This window comes from Coturnix japonica, chromosome 1, assembly GCF_001577835.2.
Source record: "Coturnix japonica isolate 7356 chromosome 1, Coturnix japonica 2.1, whole genome shotgun sequence".
In the NCBI taxonomy this organism is placed as follows: domain Eukaryota; kingdom Metazoa; phylum Chordata; class Aves; order Galliformes; family Phasianidae; genus Coturnix; species Coturnix japonica.
Genome location: NC_029516.1, coordinates 12661264 through 12679714, shown reverse-complemented (window position 1 = coordinate 12679714; position 18451 = coordinate 12661264). Strand labels below are relative to the sequence as shown.

General features: G+C 38.8%; 1 protein-coding gene across 3 annotated transcripts in view; it reads left to right on the top strand.

Annotated features, from left to right (window-relative positions):
- The window catches only part of ATXN7L1 (ataxin 7 like 1), a 97732-nt gene that overhangs the window by 24037 nt on the left and 55244 nt on the right, over positions 1-18451 (top strand). For 2 of the 3 annotated variants that reach the window (XM_015887115.2, XM_015887191.2), the window contains exon 3: positions 13130-13234. The exons of the other annotated variant lie outside the window; for it this stretch is intronic. In XM_015887115.2, the coding sequence (XP_015742601.1) occupies positions 13130-13234 (105 nt within the window). The remainder of the gene's footprint in view (positions 1-13129; positions 13235-18451) is intronic. 3 annotated transcript variants of the gene reach the window in all.

The window sequence follows — 18451 nt, the reverse complement described above, 5'->3', positions numbered from 1 at the left end:
GTGATAAGAATTAGCTGCCACTTATGCCTTTGTAATTATCCCATAAACTTGTAGATGAGGTGTTAACATGTATTAAGGTGCACATAATACTTGTTTCCATCCATGGTGCTCTTCGTCAATAAATTTGAAAGCGTTTAATTAGAAGTTTCCATGTTCATAATTCCTCCTGATGTATGGAGAAAGCAGCACTTAAGAATTCAAGAAATTTGGCTAACAGTTTTCCCAGTAGGCTGGTAAAAGAATGCAGGGTTTGGCTTTAACCCTGTCTGCCGTCCTGTCTGCTGGATTGCATTTGTAACAGTCCTGCGAAGACCATATTGCTACAACAAACAAGAGGTAGATTTGTTCCTTGTAATAATTTGGAGGGTGTTTTTATTAAGTGGAATTAAGGATAAGGTCTTGCATGGCCTCTGTCTATGGACCTTGGTGATATTCGTTGCTTTACAATGGTAGAGTATATCTGAGGTCCACAAGAGAAGGTGGTGTACTTTTCCTTGCTACCTCCTTTCTCTCACCTAATTAAGGTACTATCACTGCTGAAGTCAGGTGAGAACCAGAGAACTGAGAGTGGCTGTGAAAAGCTGCATCATGGGATGGATCTAGGAGACCTCTTGTTCCAGCATTACTAGATCTAGGTAAATTGGGGGGTACCAGGAGGCACAGTACACTTGCAGAAACACTGAATAAGTGGATCCTAGACACATGAAGAATTAATCTTTAAATAGACCTATTTATTTATTTATTTTTATTTTAGTAATGTTGCAGAGCTAGCACAACACTATATAATACAGGATTAAATAAACGAATAGCCCCTTTGCTACATGCAGTCCTCTAGTGCTGGTGGGGAGATTCCTTCTGACTGAAACTGACAGGCCTCACACCATAGAGTAAGTAGTGCTAAGTGGTCTGTTCATCCCAGCTAGCTGTTAGGAGGATGAGCAGAGCGTGGAAAACTGGTGCTGGTGAAAGTAGGGCTGCTAGGACCAGAACGCATCAGCAGATATTGTTGGTGACCTTTCACAAGTTCACACTGGGAACTTGAGACAGTCACTGAACAGACCTGTTTTCAGCAGCTTACTTCTAACCTCTGTACTGGTTTCTTGTGCGTGCTCCTGGAATGGTCTTAGCTTCCAGGTAAAAATGGCTGAGCCCTTGGAGAATCATAGAACTGTTAGAGTTGAAAGGGACCTTTAAAAGTCATCTGGTCTAACCCCTCTACAACAGACAGGGACATCTACAGCTTGACAGGTGCTCAGAGCCCCCTGTAGCCTGACCTCTCCAAGAACAGGGCATCTACCACCTCTCTGGGTAACCTGTGTCAGTGCTTATAGGACAGTGTTCCAGTGTTCTGGTATTCTACCCTTACTGTTTAAAAAGAAAAAAACAAAACAAAAAACCCTTTTTCCTTATATTTGGTTTTCTTCAATGTGAGAATATCATGCTCATCTGCATAGGTTTTCATGGAGTCCTCCCTTCTCCGTGCTGAACAGCCCCAGCTCTCTCAGCCTGTACTTGCAGGGGAGGTGTTCCATCCCTTGGGTCATTTTTGTGGCCCTTTTCTGGATGTGCTCCAACAGGTCTGTGCCTCTCCTGCCCTGAGGACTCCCCATCTGGATGCAGTACTCCAGGTGAGGCCTCACAGTGCAGAGCTGTGAGGGGACAGGATCACCTCCCTCACCCTGCTGGCTGTGCTGCTTTTGATGCAACCCAGGATACGGTTGGCTTTTGTCTATAAGGGCACATTGCTGGCTCCTGTCCTACTCACCATCCGCCAGTACCCCCAGGTCCTTATATGGTGACCTTGTTCAGATGTCAGTAGCAGTGCAGCTGCTGTCATGTACCCACTGTGAGGAAATGCATGATGAAGCTGCCTTGAGAGGCACACTCAGTGGTGAAATGGCTGCAGAACAGCCTTTCTAGGTTGGTGTAGCACAGCTCAAAATCAGAACTGGCGTGCTGATTCTTGATTCCGTGCAGTGGTCTTTGAAACAGAAAAGCTTCTCAACCTGCAGAAATGCTGCCTCATGGTATTTGTGTTACAGTCTCAAGTACTAGGAAGTTATTGCTGCTGCCAAATAGTGGAAAGTTAAGCAATGTTTTGAAAAAGAGTGAGCTGCAAAGTTCTTTGTAATACATAAAATATTGAAGGTATAAGTAAGAACAGCAGTTATATTGCTTTATTTTGAGTAGTTAATTCCTTAACAGCCCCTTTTATTTTTTTCTTCCTGGTCAAGAAAAAAACTCTCCAAGGTTTTAAGTTTGTCTGTTTGAGAATGTGAAAATGAAATTATTGCATAATTTTGTGTGTTAAATGGCACAGTGAGAATTACATCTGTGCACATCAGAATATGATTTCTGCAATATTCAATAGGTGGCAGAATTTGAAATAGAACTATCATGTGATTGAACTAATAAGCTGCTCTACTTCATTAAAAGGAAAGAGACCCCAATAATAGGTTTTATTATATGAATGGGCAAGCTTTTGAATGGCACTATTAAAGTGGTGATTTATATTATGAATATTAGTGAGTGATGGAATAAGTGGTGAGGATCTTTCTGATACATACAAATAGCGCACATGTTCCACTGTTCTTTCATTTCTGTATTCTGCTGTTTCAGTACTACTAGATGTGCAGGTTTCTTTAAGTTTGCTCTTTGGATTTTTTTTAAGGCCTTCCGAACTGAACTGTCTCGGCAGCTCAGTATGCTGCGTTGCCAGACTAGTTTGTCTGTATTTTACATCTTGTACCAGCAGGATTATATTCTTACTCAGGAGATGTTTGTTGTGTGCATATGACTGTAAGAGCTAATGATGTATGCGTGCTTTTTCAGACTAAAATATTTGACTGATTGTACTTGCAAGCATAATTTTCCCTTTGGGAGCAGAACTCTTAAAACAAGAGGTATTTTCTGGAGTTGCATGTTAGTGGAACTAAAGACTGTTCTTTACTAGAAGTACTTTCAACTGTTTTGTCAAAGTGGCCTTGGGGTAGAGTTTTTGTATAAGCAAACCTCAATTGAAAACATTCTCATTCATATTTCCACATCCTGTTATCCATTAATGACCTTTCTCTCACATATTCTTTGACATAAAACCCTCCCACTGAAATGGAAGCCCACCTGTATGCCGTAGTAACTCAGTCTGCACATAAGCAAGAAAGGGAGCTAAGTTCATTCATACAACATTCAGAGTTGTATGAAGGATGAAGAAAGGGAGGGATGGCTCCAACCTTAGCTGCCGTCTTCTAGAGTTTTGCAGTAGTGACCAAAGAATTCATGCATGTGTGCTGTATTTTGTGCAGTAGCCTAAAGAAACATTTGGAGCTGTTCACACATCGTTCTGGAAGCAAATACTGAGGTTGATGTTTAGGAGTGCCTTTCTTTGGGTATAGAAATTTGCATGTGTATGAAGTATTTTGAGAAGAGGACCTTTGCTCTCACTGTTTATTGCAAGTTGTTGAACAAGATATGAACAAGATCAGGTGGTTGGATGTTTTTGGTCCACTTGCTCTTTCCAGGTCTTCTGGAAATATAAAGTAACATACGTCATTATAGGAAAGAGAAGAGATACACATAACGTGATCTTGTTGAAAGTCTACCTGAAAGTAACTTCTAGGAGAAGCTTGTTATGTGTGAGACAATGTTCCTGAAGTGCTGTTAAAGGTGTAGGAGGCAAGACTGAAAAAGCACAGAACGGTCAGTGGCAGAAGGGCGATGTAAAGAATTGGCATAAGAATTAGCGTACTTTGGAAATAGCAGAACAATACATTTTCATATAATATCCAGCTGTCATTTAGGAATAACCTTCCATCTTTGGTAAGAGGAGAGTTCTTATTTTAAAAGATGCTCTTTACCCTTGGCTTTTGTTGTTGTCACTGAAAGAAGAATTGGAGTAAGAGAGCAGAAGTACCTTGGGTGGTGAACATGGCAAGTGGGAGAAGAGTGTCAATTACTGGAAGAGTTTTATACTGGTATAATTGGCTGCCTAGGAAGTACCCTTTTTTAATTCATTCCTGATGCTTGTTGGAAAAACGTACTCGTAACAAATTTATTTAACACAGTAGACACCAAATATTTAGTGCTCAGTAGTAATTATTAGTCATTTACTTTAAAGTAGCAACCTAGTAGTGAAAGACGGTATAAGCCAGACTTGTGCTTTTACCAGACATGACATTTTCCCTCAGGTGTACTGAAACAACAGGATGTTTTCTTATTTGTCATAAGGAAATAACAACTTGATTGTAAAAATATGTAGAACGCTCTGGGAGATAAGGAACTAGATTTGAAGTATAAAGAAACACAGTCTTTCCTCAGTGATAAATGATACTTAACAGCAGTAACAAACAAACAACAACAACAAAAACCACTTCTATAACAACAGTTGATGAAATAGGAACAGCATATGGATTCAGTCATCCCATATAAGGACAAACAGTGAGATGCTTCACATTTTCTAAATGACATAAGTGAGATTAGGGATTCTGTTTTTCTATTTTTATTTTTTTTTTTTTGCTTTTATTCAACGTTTTCCATGCTAGAAAAATTAGGGGTGTATAGTTGGTAGTCAACTTGAAAAGTACGTTCCTGATGGTACAGTCTGTTATTACTATTGAGTTCACTTAGGCTGGAAAGTCATGAAAAATACCTATTTATAGGACTTCTTTTTGAGCTTTAATATAGGCTCTTGCTCAAAAAAGTGGGATTTCTGTGAAGAATGAATAGTTTTCTTTGGTAATGTCAACAAAGAAGAATATTTGCTGCAATGGTACATGCCAACTGAATCTACAATTTCTCTTATAAAGATTATTAAGACTTCTTTAAGTCTTAATGATAGCTTTGCATTTGTCACACACTAGTTCTAAAACGTAGTGAGAGTTATCTTATTCATCGCCTGTTCTGTAGGAGCAGATAAGTCCCAGCCAAAATGAAGGGCTCTGCTGTGTCTGCAGTGTATGGACAAATTGTAAGAGAACACAGGCTGCAGTCTAAACAGGCGTGGCAGACAAAGAGCATATTATCCTGATTTTAGAGATGGGATACTGAGGCACAGAAAAAATCTAATCAAGGTTATACAAGAATGTTGTTCTGGGGCCAGGAGCTAAGGTCTCCTCCAGCCCAGTTGTACTGCCTTCAACCGGAGCTGCTCCTCTGCAGAAGATAATGCAGCTTCCCAGGCGAGAGCCGCGGTGCCAGTTGTGTCCTGCTGAGTGTTTATGAAGAAAATGCCATTTGGAGGATTAAGGTCTGTTTCATGGCAGTCTGCACAGAAGAAATGGGAGGGAAGTATTTTCAGTCAAGAGATTTTCTCTTTGGAGAATGATAGGCTGTGGAGTGAATGTTGTTGGTGTGTTTTCTCAAGGAAATGAAAGAAGAAAACTTGCAGTCCTTGTGGGATTTCACTACTGGCTGTACAAATGATGGTTCTACTAAAATAAGTTATTGCAGATTGATTGTATTTTAGACTTTTTAATGTGCTTTTTTCTTCCCATCTCTGTTAGGAACTAATGAATGTATTTAGCATTCCCCTAAAAAAAAAGGGAAAAAAGTGAATATCAACAAACGTCAGAGAAGTTACTTTCTTGCCACTTCCTTTTTTCAGGCCACCTAATTTTATCATTTAATGTAAAATCATTAAAGCCACAGTTTTAACAAATGAGAAAAATAATGTTAAAAGCGCTCAGTGAGTCACCACGGCCTACAATAAAGATGATGTGAGGTGCACTAGTTGTGGAATTAGGAGAGAGGAGAGGTTATTATTTTGATTTCAAGTACTTTGACTCACACAACAGGAAACTTTGGATCTTTGCACTACATACATGTAGAAATCCTGCTGATTCTAATTAAAGTAATAGCTCACCCACACCATTAGTAAATGTTTATTGATTACAATGAATTCTTAGGATTATTGTGCTGTGAAAAGGAAAACAAACTGACAGTAGTTGATGCTGACTTCTCACCTCTTTGGCTGGTCATAGTCAGAAATGGCATTCATGGTGAACTAGGAATACAATTCTCTGGTTGCTCAGGCTGTTTCTTAGCTGTTCTAATAACCTTATAATAGTTTGTCAGTTATTATAGCCAACAGGCAGCCCTTCCTGTCCTCTGGATGCCAAGGTGTGCTGTCCCAGCAGAGAAGCTGGCAGAGTCCACCTACTGCAGATGTCTGAGTAAGCGTGTGTGTGGTGAGACCCTGCAGCTGTTGCTAAAGGTCAGGCATCTAATGCTGGAGAGCCATACATCAATCTGAACTGAAATGGAGCCCCATCATCCATGAAGGATACTGTTGGTGCTGACAAGTCTCATTTGCAGCAAGCCCTCTACGGATAGGTATTCAAGAAGAAAGAATTGTTCTATTGCCACATAATGATTCATGGAGAATATCCAGTTAGGTCGTATGACACTGACTTGGAGTTAAGAGGGAAATGAAGATGATTCCAAGCCATTTTTCTTCTTACGATTTTCAGAACTGAATAAACCAGAATTCTAATGCAGCAACTGCATATTCTCTCTCCTGAGTGTGCACAGCTGAGTTTGGATACACTCACTCTCCAGGGTTTTTGATAGTAATATATTTGAGCTTGTAAAAGAAATCCACTCCTGCAGGGTCAGAGCAGGGCTTCCACGCCTTATTGTCCACATGCAGGAGTCTAGGAGTTTTTCATGTATGTTCTACACCTGGGATGTCATCTCTGCTTCTGGACATGGATTGTGTAGTCCGGGTCTTTACAAGTAATATATCTGTCAATGTTTCTTACCATCAGTGATTTAAGTTTGGCTCTCATTTCATAATGAAGTTACTATCTTGGTGATTTCCAGAGACATAAGCAAGACGAGGTTTGTAGCTGGAGGTGATACCCTTATAAAGACTGATTGTATCTGGTAGGGAAAACAGAAATATGTTTGGACAAACCTCATGTCCACGAGGCCCAAAAGCCAAATTTAACTGTTTACCTGTGTAATTGAAAGTACTGTCTATATTTACATGGCTCTTCTAGCTTTCTTTTAAGCATACAAAAGTCTGTTTCTTCCCTATATTTTTGCTTACCTTAGTTTTTGAGGTCAGTTTTCAAACTGAGGGGGGAAAGTTTTGGTGCTTGTTTTGGTGGGGTTGTTTGTTTGTTTGTTTTTCTTTGGACGTTAATATGCTGAACTGGTGTCCACGTTACTGCACAGCAACAAGGTTTTCTTTACTCATTCACTTCTGAGTTGTCAGTTAATGCAGCTTTATAATCTCGTAAGCACCTGTTCTAGTTACTGGGATTTGTTGTATGTTAGATGGAAAGCATCTCACAATCAAGGTATATGATCCATGAGATAATTTCCCTGCATTAAATAAAAAATTTTAATAACAGTTACAATTTTGTAGGCAATATTTTGGTGTTATGAGAGTTGCTAAAGTTGCTGCATGTTCTTACTGCACTTACCTAGTTAAAACTAAGTATTGTGTAATTGAAATTAATAGAATTCTAAGATTTAACCATACAGTTCATCTCTCAGCAGTATTCCTTATTCCTTAGCATAGGTTTCATTGCATGTCACCTTGCTGAACTCTTTTGCCCTTGCGTTCCACCCATGTCTTGCTCTCCCAGTTTTTCCCTGCAGATTTAGAAGAGAACGGGCAGTGCAGGGGAATTTCTGTCTCAGCTCTCACTGCTTCCTCCCATCACATCACTCCACTCCAGCCCTGAGCTGCAGTGTCCAAATGCACATATACAGTGGACTTAATCTGTATTTTAGCAGTTTCAATGTTTGTGTTTACACTGTGGTATGAAATCTCATCTAAAAAATTAACAGTAAAACTTTAACAAGAATTCACTTGACCAGCTGAGCGAACCTTAGTGGTCACCACTGAGATTTCTTATTGCACTGAGTTATCAGTTCTATTTGCAAGGGGGGAGGATTTCCCTTCATTTTTTTCATATTGATCAGTGTTTGGTTCCCTGTATTAACACCCAAAACAGCTCGGTCAGGACTTAGGACGATTGCATTTGGTGCTGTTAGTTGTGTCCTGAATATTTAATTTTACATTTTCCTCAATTTCATGGTTACTTCAGCCATGACTGCCTTTCTTTCATCAGAAAAGAAAGCTTGATCGTTACTTTGTGGTTCTGACCCTGAAGTTAGCTGTGAGCTGAGCACAGGCTTGGACTAAATGACATCCAGAGGTCTCTTTCACCTTAGATTATTCCATGATTAATTGCAACTGTGACTCCAGCACTTGCAGGGGTGGAATACAAGTGACACTGGGCAGCTAATTACTGAAGCAATTTGCCTTTTTTTCTTTTTTTTTTCTTGCATTAGAAGTGGAAACCAAAGGAAAATCATATGTGGGGGAGAATAAAGCTGATGGAAGGAGCATTATATTTATTGCTAAGATAAGACTACCCTGTCTGTGCAAGCATGTTTACCTGCTGTTTGAATGATACCCCAAAGACTACTTTGTATTGTTTCAGTTTCAAGTTTCTTTTCACCATTCAAATTCCTTATCTTACTGAGTAATCTCAAACATAGATGTAATGTAATGCACTGGAAGATTTTTTTTGTTCCCCTCCATTTCTGAATGCTGCAGAGATTTTTCAGCTCTAGAACAAGGAAATATTGAGCAAATTTCTAGATGCAGAGTTTGAAAGTCTGCATGTCCACATGGGTTTGGGTTTTCTTTTCATTGTTTTTTTTTTAAAAGCTGTTCTTTTGTTGGTTTTAAACCAGTGTGACTGCAGTATTCCTTCTCTCCTCCTTCCTCCCACCCTTCTTCCATGTATGCATCGCTAATATTTTTTTAAGCAGGCTTTGTGTCATTACTTAGTAAAGCAGCTGATATATAAGACAGTGTTTAAAGAGTGAATGATTTATAGCAAAAGATCATCTTTATGAATTTAATTTCCCACACGATATTGTGAGGTCTTGCTGTTCACAATAACCTTAATTCTGTTGGGGAAGAATGTTTTAGATTATTTTTAGCTTGTGTTTTATTTTGTGGCTGGATGTAAATGATTATGTATTATATAATAACAGAGAGAGAACTTCATATAAGTCATCTGGCTTTGATTGTTACTAAAAATAATTCTTTGTGTAGAAGTTAAAAGTTGTATCTGACACCTGCATTTCTGTGCTCCTGCACAGCTTGTAGAAGCAACATTTTCTTTTGTTTCTATGGCATTCATGCTTTTTAATGCACATCTTACCAAGCTGATGTCTCACAAAACTGTGTCATGTGGCTACGGCTGTCTTTATAATTGCAAATGCTTGTAATATAAAAACTACAAGCAGAATTGTATTCGTTTCCCAAGCACCACAGCAAAGTGTTTACACAGTAATAGTTGGTTTAAGATTTTAATCTGAGAAAGCCAGGTTTCCTACAGTCAGCATTTGCTGTCTCTGATTCTTCCTACCTTTGCATATTTTGCACATGATATGGACACTCCACATCCTGTTAGTCAGGTAGCTCACTTGCAAGCAAGACTTTTGTCTGTGCTTGGTATTAACAGACATGGCGGGCGAAAAGATTTCATTATGGGGGTCCAATGATTTGATGCTACAAGGAGAAGGGCACTTAAAGGTAGTCCTTCCACAAAGCCTGGCGGGGCTATAAAGTAAGTTAACTGTCCTTTCTTGCCATCAAAATCTGCTTTCAATCTGCTGAAAGCATCTTCAAGTAAGTGAAAGGATATGATAGGGCCCATGGGCAGCTTTTACTGTTTGGAAGTGACATGCAGCTCTTCTGCCTTGAACTTGTAGTTATCTGTGTCAGCAGTTAGAAAACAAAGGTCACAGGCTCTGGTAGAGATCACTGTGCCAGTGTGGGATGGGTGATGCCAGCTTCAGTCTCTCTTTCTCCTTTGGAGGAGCTCTGGTAGTGGTATAAGATAAATGCTGATCATAGTCCTTCACTCTGTGGTCCCTCCCTGTTCTTTCAGAGTTTAATGTTACTTGACAAGAGTTGCTTTGGGTAGGACATATCAGCACCTAGCTGTTCTTATTAAAAACAAGGAAACACAAGAATATATATGTATGCTTTCTTATATTGTCTGCTTCCTTTTTCATATTGTACTGTCCTTGTTTCCTTGATTCTAAATTCTCTATGATACAGGTTGCATTTGTAATACTGTTATGCCTAATAAAGTAAATCTCTGATCGGAATTTCTGGCAAGACAATACTAATGCTTGGTACAGCTTTTAATTAAAAAATAATTTATATATGATGTGTGTGTACTTACAAATCGTGAGATTAATCAGGAAGATTATCTCTGCTAGTCTTGTTAACATCAGTGGAACTACCAAAGTTAGTTGGACCAGCTTAGACTTGGTGAATTCTTGCTTTTATAAATTTCTGCATAAGTTTTTAAAGAACTCAGTCTGAATGATGCTGTTTAAAAAAGTTTTGTAGGTACTCTGGTTAAAGAACAACAATTTATTTGTGTGGTCTGATTCCTGCTTCTGATTTTCAACTTGTAATCTTCAGTCCTTGGATTAATGTAAGTGGGCTTTGAATAGATAACTAATAACATCAACTTGGTAACAGGAGGCTGATATTTATAGTGAAGGTTTGCACCTCCACCAGGCTATTGCTGTGAATCTGCAAACTGAAAAAAACTTCCAATGTGCTGCCTTTCAGGATGTCCCTTACAGTGCATCTGTGCAGCACTCTGATGCTGTATCCCTCATGGCACTGCTTTGCTATGCTCTCTTGTGTCTGTACAGTATCTTTGCACCTCAGCTTCTGCCACCTCAGTATCACAAAAACCTCAGTGTCTGCTGTTTGCAAAGAGTTTGCAGGTACAAGAACTTGCCCTTCTACCTACCTGACCATGTCTGGTGGGGAAAAAGCAGATAGTTTTGTGATCCTGTGAACTAACCCAATTTCTTATTCTGTGTCCTCAGATAGATTTCTGCTGTATTAATACTGTACGTGTTTCTGTAAGTTATTCCCTGCAACCAGACTGTATGCTTCAGAGCTAGGTATAGTGAAGTCTTGTGTATAAAGCGGTGCAAGCTAAGTACTGCTTAAAGAATTTAACACCGAAAAGCTTTCAACTTTTGAGTATCTTTTGTGTTTGCAAAAGGCAAGTTCTGTGTCTTTTCATAGCAAGATTGTCGCTGGACTATTCAAGCAGGAGGAAAAAAAAAAAAACAAAGAAATATTTTATAAACATAATGAAATGCTTGGGTTTGAGCTGGGAGTTGTTTGTGTCAGATTATACTATGAAGAAATACTGTTTTCATTGGTGTTTTTTAATCTGTTGGTGGGAGTCTGTGTGTTCTGGTTGGAAATGAGGTTTCAACTACGTGAGAATTGCTAATATGAAGTGATCTTTAAGATCACTAACTTATCGCATGAAAGGAAAGAAATAAAGCAAACAGATCAAAGTAGATATACTTAACTACTGTCATCCTTCGAATTTTCTCCACATATGTTATTTGTAGTCACCTCCTTCTGGTATGTAGAAAGCTTCAGGTAGTCCAGGCCTGGTGCTGCAGGGAGGTGACAGTGAGTCAGCCTTTCAGCCAGGTGTCAGCCTGGTAAGGGCAGTAACAAACAGGGTTTGGCTTTCAGGGGTAAAGGACAATATCTGTAGGTTGGTAGTACTGGTGTGTGCCTAAAGAAGCCTGCTTGGATCTGCTTGTGGGGCTGCCTGAGTAGCAGGAGGGGCTGCCCTGGTCCTGGGGAGCTCTCATGGCCTGAAGATGGTTTCTGCTCCGTGGCTGCAAGTACTAACATCATAAGCAACCTGCACAGCGGTGCAGGCCAGCCCAAATCACTTGAAATATAATACTAGGGACAAAATGTTTGCTTTTGGTAAGAACTAATGAAAGAATGCGCTTGCTTAAGTCACTGTTTGAAAGAAATAGCTATCATTAAATAACAATGAATTACACATCAGAAATCTCTTGGAGAAGTAATGGTTATCAATCACAGCTGCTGTTGTGCATGTTTATTGTCACTGAGGATCTTTGCGTTTCTCTTCCAGTTGAAGTGCCTGCCTAAGAGGTGCCCGGCCATTGCTTCGGTCTGAGTCAGAAGGCATTTTTGCAGGTTCTGTAATGGATTTGGGATGCTGCTGAGTAACACTGGAATGCTATTTTCTGGTGTCTTTACTTAAAGATGTGACGTATTTAACTCAGTGACAGCAAGTAAAGGTGTTACTGGCCCGTGTGGCCAAAACAAGGAGCAGTTCCTAATGCAGTAACGCCTCTGTTGGCAGTGCTGGCTCTGGTGGCACAGTCATGGCACCGAACATGATTGAAGTTACTGCCCTCAAAGCTGAAATGTGGTGGCTGAGCACTTGTGCTTGTTCTCAAGTTATAGCAGTGCAGAGCGAAGCACATTAACTCCCTGCTGTTAGAGCTCCGAGGCCTTTGGTAGTAATTTAAGCCTATTTTACTCTGTGATTGTAATGGCTTAAGAATGTGTGTGTTGCATTCTGTGTTTCAGCTGAGAGGGACAAGTGCCCATCATGGTGTGACTGTCCCATCATCGGATTCCATGCAATTCCTTGTGCTGTCACTGGGAAATACCTTATTAACCATTATTGTCTCTTCCCGGTTTTTTAGGGAGCCAAACAAGAGAGCATTGAACAAGGAGGGGGATTTGCAGAGAACAAGGAATTTCATGTCATTACATCTGGTTCAAAACAGGGATGGCATTCCTGACTGAGTGTGAAGCTGTTGTAGCATCCCTGTCCTTGGCTGCTATAACCAGATTTTAAGCAGGGGACTTTCTGCAGCAATCTGTATTTGAGCTTGGAATATTGTAACGCGGAGCGTATAATTCACGCAGTGTTTTCTGAAAGAATCTTTTTGAAGAGATGTGAAAAGATGTACTCTTCTGCTGTTTCTACAGCTGACCAGCACAGAAATGTTTAGTGCACTTCTTGGCAGTGAGCGCTGCTGCCTGCCTTCTGACTCAGACTGAGGGAATGTGACCGCAGCTGTAGCATAGGACCTTGAAAGCCTGAGGAGGAAAAAAATCTCTTAAGCATAGTAATAAACTGTTACGGAGCAGCGTATAAATTTGCTTTCTATAAGCTAATATAACAATAGCGGCCCTACAGTATTTAATTTTTTTTTTCTTAACATTTATTTAAAGCATAACTTCTAATTCTTGTATATATTTTTAACTTTCCCACAGATATGCACTTATTTGGCCATTATCCAGCTCATGATGATTTCTATCTTGTAGTGTGCAATATCTGCAATCAGGTAGTCAAGCCACAGGTTTTCCAGTCGCACTGCGGTAAGTGAATGTTTTCTTTCCTGAATTACAGTGCCAAACCAGCCTATGGTTCTCTTAAGAATGGTTGCATGTGGTCATGACAGTGGCATTACAGATACTTTTCCAGTTATCTTGTGTTCTTTCCACAGAAAATATGAGGAATGCCTTCAAATAAGAATGTTTCATGTAAAGAGGGAAGTTAAATCAGTTGTACTAGAAGCTGGGCTTTTCAAGTTGAACTTGTTATACTAAATTAAGCTATTATAACAACTTCTGTTGGTTAGATACTAACTAACCTAAAACTATCATGATGTAACATTGTATTGTCTTTTATTAAAGCAGCACGGTGATACTAGTTGATGTTAGCTAGAACCTGGAAGTTGTGGTGGGTTGTTTTCTGATGGGATTTATACATAGGTGCTCGTAGGGTTTATTTCTCATAGGGCTTAATTTTTAACATAACTGGCACATTGCGTCACATTTGTTAAGATTCACTTGAAAACTGTTTATTTGAGAAACTGAAAAAATGTGGAGATACTTATTTCTCAATTAATATGATAAGGTGATAATTTTTAAGTAGAATAGCTTTGGTTAGAAATTTTTGTTATTGATTAACAAACTGCTGTCAAATATTCTCTAACAGCTTCATCGCAAGGTCTGGTTTATTTATTATTTATATGGCGGTTTCTTCGTTATTTCTCCAGTGGTTTGTTTCTGGTTTGTTGTTGTTTTAGAGGATTGCAAAGCATGACTGAAATGGTTCACTTTGCATGAGGTTTTTGAAATTTCTCTTCTTAAAATTAAGTTTAACCAAACTAATTTGAAGGTGATTGCAGAATAACGGATGGTAGCTAGTGGTGGTGTCAGTGAAATACATTAAGAGAAGAGCAAACTAACAAACAAAAACCACCAAGATTTTCCTTGCCTGTGTGCAAAAAATAGACTTCATAAATCCTGTGTCCCCTTCAGTCTTCTCGACAGCAAGGTAACTCAGTAAGTGGAAAATGTAAAAATGTATTTGCTTTGAAGGAGAGATTACCAAAATATTACCTTGGGCTCTTATGGATGGACTACTAACAGCCAAGCAGGAGCAATTGCACACATGAAAAATAAAACTTGAAAATAAAAATGGAACTCGTGCATTATACAGAGGTATGTCATAAACCAGAAAATAAGTGCTGATCAATTCCTGACTAATTTCTATCAAAATGCACTGCTGTAGCCTTCTGTAGTTGTGCTGGACATGACCTTCTGGCTTGGGTATGAAGTTGGGCCTGTTTTCACACAGAAGCCACGTAGAACTCTTAGAGGAAGTGTAAATTGATGTGCTGGATAAGTGTTTTCAATTCAAAATTTTCTACAGGATGACATAGTTAAAACAACCCTTCTGTGAACACTTGTTATATAGAAGGACAGAGGTGGTGGAATTTGTTAGTAATATGTCCTTTAAACAGTATTGATGATACTGAAAGGAATTGTGGAAAGGATAGCATAAAGCTAAGAAGCTGGGCAAAATATTTCTTACAGATGCGACTGAGGTAATCTATGTTGGAAGGAATTTTCAGAGCTTATTAGAATTGACCAGTTAACATTTGTGTTAGTGTGTTGCTCGTGCACTGCTGAGATGCTGTGAGTCACTGTCCCTTTTTCCTTTTCTTCGTTATTCTATTATTTATGCAGTTCCTTTCACTTCATTCTCTCAATCCTGTTACACTGAACAATTGAGAGTTAAATTCTGGATTGTTTGACTTAAGACCCCAAGACTTTTAAATCAAACTTCTGCATTAAAAGAGATTGAGAATATTGAAAATAATTGACCAAAGGCTTTACCCCTCGAAGATTATATTTAATGTACTTAACTACTTAATGTAGTTAGGCTTATTTCAGGGAATGTATACAAGAATATGTCTGAAAAGCCTGTATAAAAGCTTTATGTACATGTCTATGTTTTGTTTTAAAGATGAAACAGAAAAAGTGGTACACTAACAATGTAGAGAATAAGTTTTAGAAGAAGGAAATGTTCTTGGAGGTCTTAGTAATGCTTGTATAACAATGATATTTTACTGCAAATACTACATGTTGTGTAACTGACGTGCATTGCCTAACGTACAACCATTATGATAAGAAATGGCTAAGATCTAAAGAATGCATCTTGTTAATTGGGTTTTAATTAATTTGGTCCTGCAGCAGTATAACTGTAAATTCAGTGATATTGTAGATCTCTGTCAGTAGACTTTGAGGTTATTTAAGACCGTCCTATCCACTGTAAAATGCAATATTTCACATCTTGAAATGCAGCTTTAATGTTGAAACTAAAGCAATGAAAGGAGAAAGCATTAGAGCCATCACTGTTCTTTTGGCTCTTGCAGGGCTGCATCATGGGGAGTCTTTATTGTTACTTATAGGGGCTGGTAGAGATTTATCCCAGCATCTCCTACAAAGTGTGGCTTGTTACTAATATTCCTGGTAAGACACAGTGCATATTCTCTCTGTAAGGATTTAGATCTGTGCCAGACATGTGCTTTTTGTCTCTGAGTTCCCTGCATTGCAACATTGGTCTTGGCTTTGGAGCTTGATTTGGAATGGTTAATTTAGCGAACATTTGGGCTCTTGTACACTTATCTTCAGCCCATCATGGCATGTGACTTTCTCCAGAGCGTTAGAAGACCCAGTGCTGCATTTGTCTCTAATTTTAGACATGTGGCAGCCATCCTTGATGGCGCTGGGAAGTTGTGAAGATTGAAGAGGCAGATGTTGTTGTTTAACTTTGAAGGGTTTGCTTCCCGGACTATCAAGCAAAAGAAGAGAGAAAGCTGGTTGTGGTTCAGGCTTTTTAAATGGGGGCCGGTACTTCATGTAACCTTGGACCAGCAGAAATCAGAAAAATACAATAAGAGATCTGGCTAATTAAAGGACTGAATTGCTGAACTTGGGAGTCTGTAATAAACATAGCAGAAAGCCCAGTGTTGCAAAGTATTAGACCTCTCCAAACCTCTAAGAGAAATGCTGAATTAAGAGCAATTTTACGTCCTTATACCTGTAGAATAAATAATTCTGTGATTCTGTGATCTGTAAGGATTAAACCATTCATATACATATGATGCAGAGTAACTTCTTCAAGTGGAACAATATCCTTTTTTTTAATGTGTGAACGTGTATTTATTTCTCCATTAGGGACTTTGAAATGAGACATCAGCCTGGTTAGATGGCTTGCAGCATGTCTAAGTGTATTGGTATGTGGAGAATTTTAGTTTTGAGACTGTTTGTTCTCAAATGCTGACCTCAATGAAAATGTAGAACATTTCTGGGACACTGGAAGTGTAGTGCTTTACTATCCCTGCAGAACCATAATATTCCAAGCATTTGCTTTTTGCTTGTTGGTTTTCTCCAATGTATCTGTTTTCTAGATTTTTAGAGTAGCAGCCTGTGCTGAAGTGTCTGACGAATGACTTCCCTTATCTCAAGTTCTGTGATTATCTGTTGCTTGTTCATACAGGGCCTGTACCATTTCCCAGGAGATGTTTCTCTTTTATTTTAGCCCCAGTCAGAGCAAAGCTTCACATTCTTATCCTGCATTGTCCTTTATCAGAATAAAAAGCATCACATATGGATCTGGTTATTTTGTTAGAAATGTTCCTTACTTTCATAGACTTGTTAACTTTGGTCTTTTCCCGTTGAAAAGAAAATCTCCTACAAAAGGTAGTTCTGGAATAGCAGAGAGCTTGTCAAAACATCTTGGTTTCTTCTCTTAATGTGAGGAAATAAGTTAATGAGGAGAAAGTGTTAAAAGTAAAGGGGAAGAGGAGGTGCTGAATTACCAAACTAAGTTACGAAGCTTGATTAAACAATAACTGCACTTTAACCATGACAGAAAGTTTCCAAACATACTCTGGACCAGTTTCAAGAGATGTGGAGGGTATCTTAATGAGCAGAATGGTTAAGATCCCCATTTGATGAAGTAGTAGCATACAGACGATATCAATTTTGCTTCATCAAGGAAAAGTGCCTATGAAGATCTCTTCCTCTGTTCATGTCTTTATTGAAGGTTCATTGCTATCTGTCCTTCCTAAGTTTGTTCAAACACAGTCTTCTAATTAAGAAGTAGAAATTCTTAGTCCTTAAAAAGGAAAAAAAACAACCCGTGATTTTTTGTTACTTGTGTTTTAAACCCTTGGGTTGACATACTTATGTCTTTATGAAAGTAGGAAAGCTGTTATTTCTTTTTGATCTTTCCGTTTGGTCGTATAAGCATCATTGAAAAGAAACAAGGTAGGAAATAATGAAGTGCAGAAGAACATAAATAATTTTCCTAAGAGAGGTTATATATTTTGAATTACTCAGCCCAGCTATTCTGCACTATAATATTTGTTTGTTACAATTTAATGAACCACAATTAAAGAAAAGAAGGCTGAGCTTGCAGTATGAATAGTAGTGCCTGGCTTTTCTAACACAAGCAGTAACGTTCCCAGCAAGTATTTTTGTGTGTTTGTAAGGGTTTTGGTAGGGGTATCAATGCCACATTTGCTGTGTCACGTTATCCATTTTGATATGATTTTCAATTATTCCTTGTCGTATTATTATTATTATTTTGAAGTACACCTGTTTGGTTTTTTTTTTAAGATGGTAGCGTTTTATCCATTGCATTTGCTCTTTTATCAGAGGAAACGTTCTTGTGCCCTTCAGTGACAATGACGTTTTGAGTCATTTGCATTCTGTTGCTGTGATTTTTTTCACAGCCTTGTCAAAACTTGTTCTGCGCTGTCTGCGTTTATCAGATAACTTTCTGGCTCTCTCATGGTCAGGTTTCACTACAGAAGAGAACTAAAATAATGAAAATTACCCTAATTCCCCCCTGCTTTTTATGAAATGTAGCAACAGTTGTTTAATGTTAGCAGCTGGACTGGCAAGAATCCAAGTATGCTTTGTTCCTTTTAGGGGGTAGAGGAGAGAAGGAACTGAGTATTTCGCATGTTCTGTATTTGTACATTTAAGTTGACTTGTGCAATTGGTTGGGATACACTGAGGGTTTTTTCTGCATCTTTCATTGCTGTCACTTGAAATTGGAAACTCTTTGTAGCTGAAAGCATACAGAAATTCTCTTTAGCTTTACAGTCTCTCAGAAATCTTGTTCTCCAGACCAAATTGCAGCCAATGGCATAACTCTTTGTTTCCTGTCTGTGGTGGAAATTTTAGCCATAGTTCCTGCAGTGGTGCGTGCTGGATGATGTAGGTCAGTTC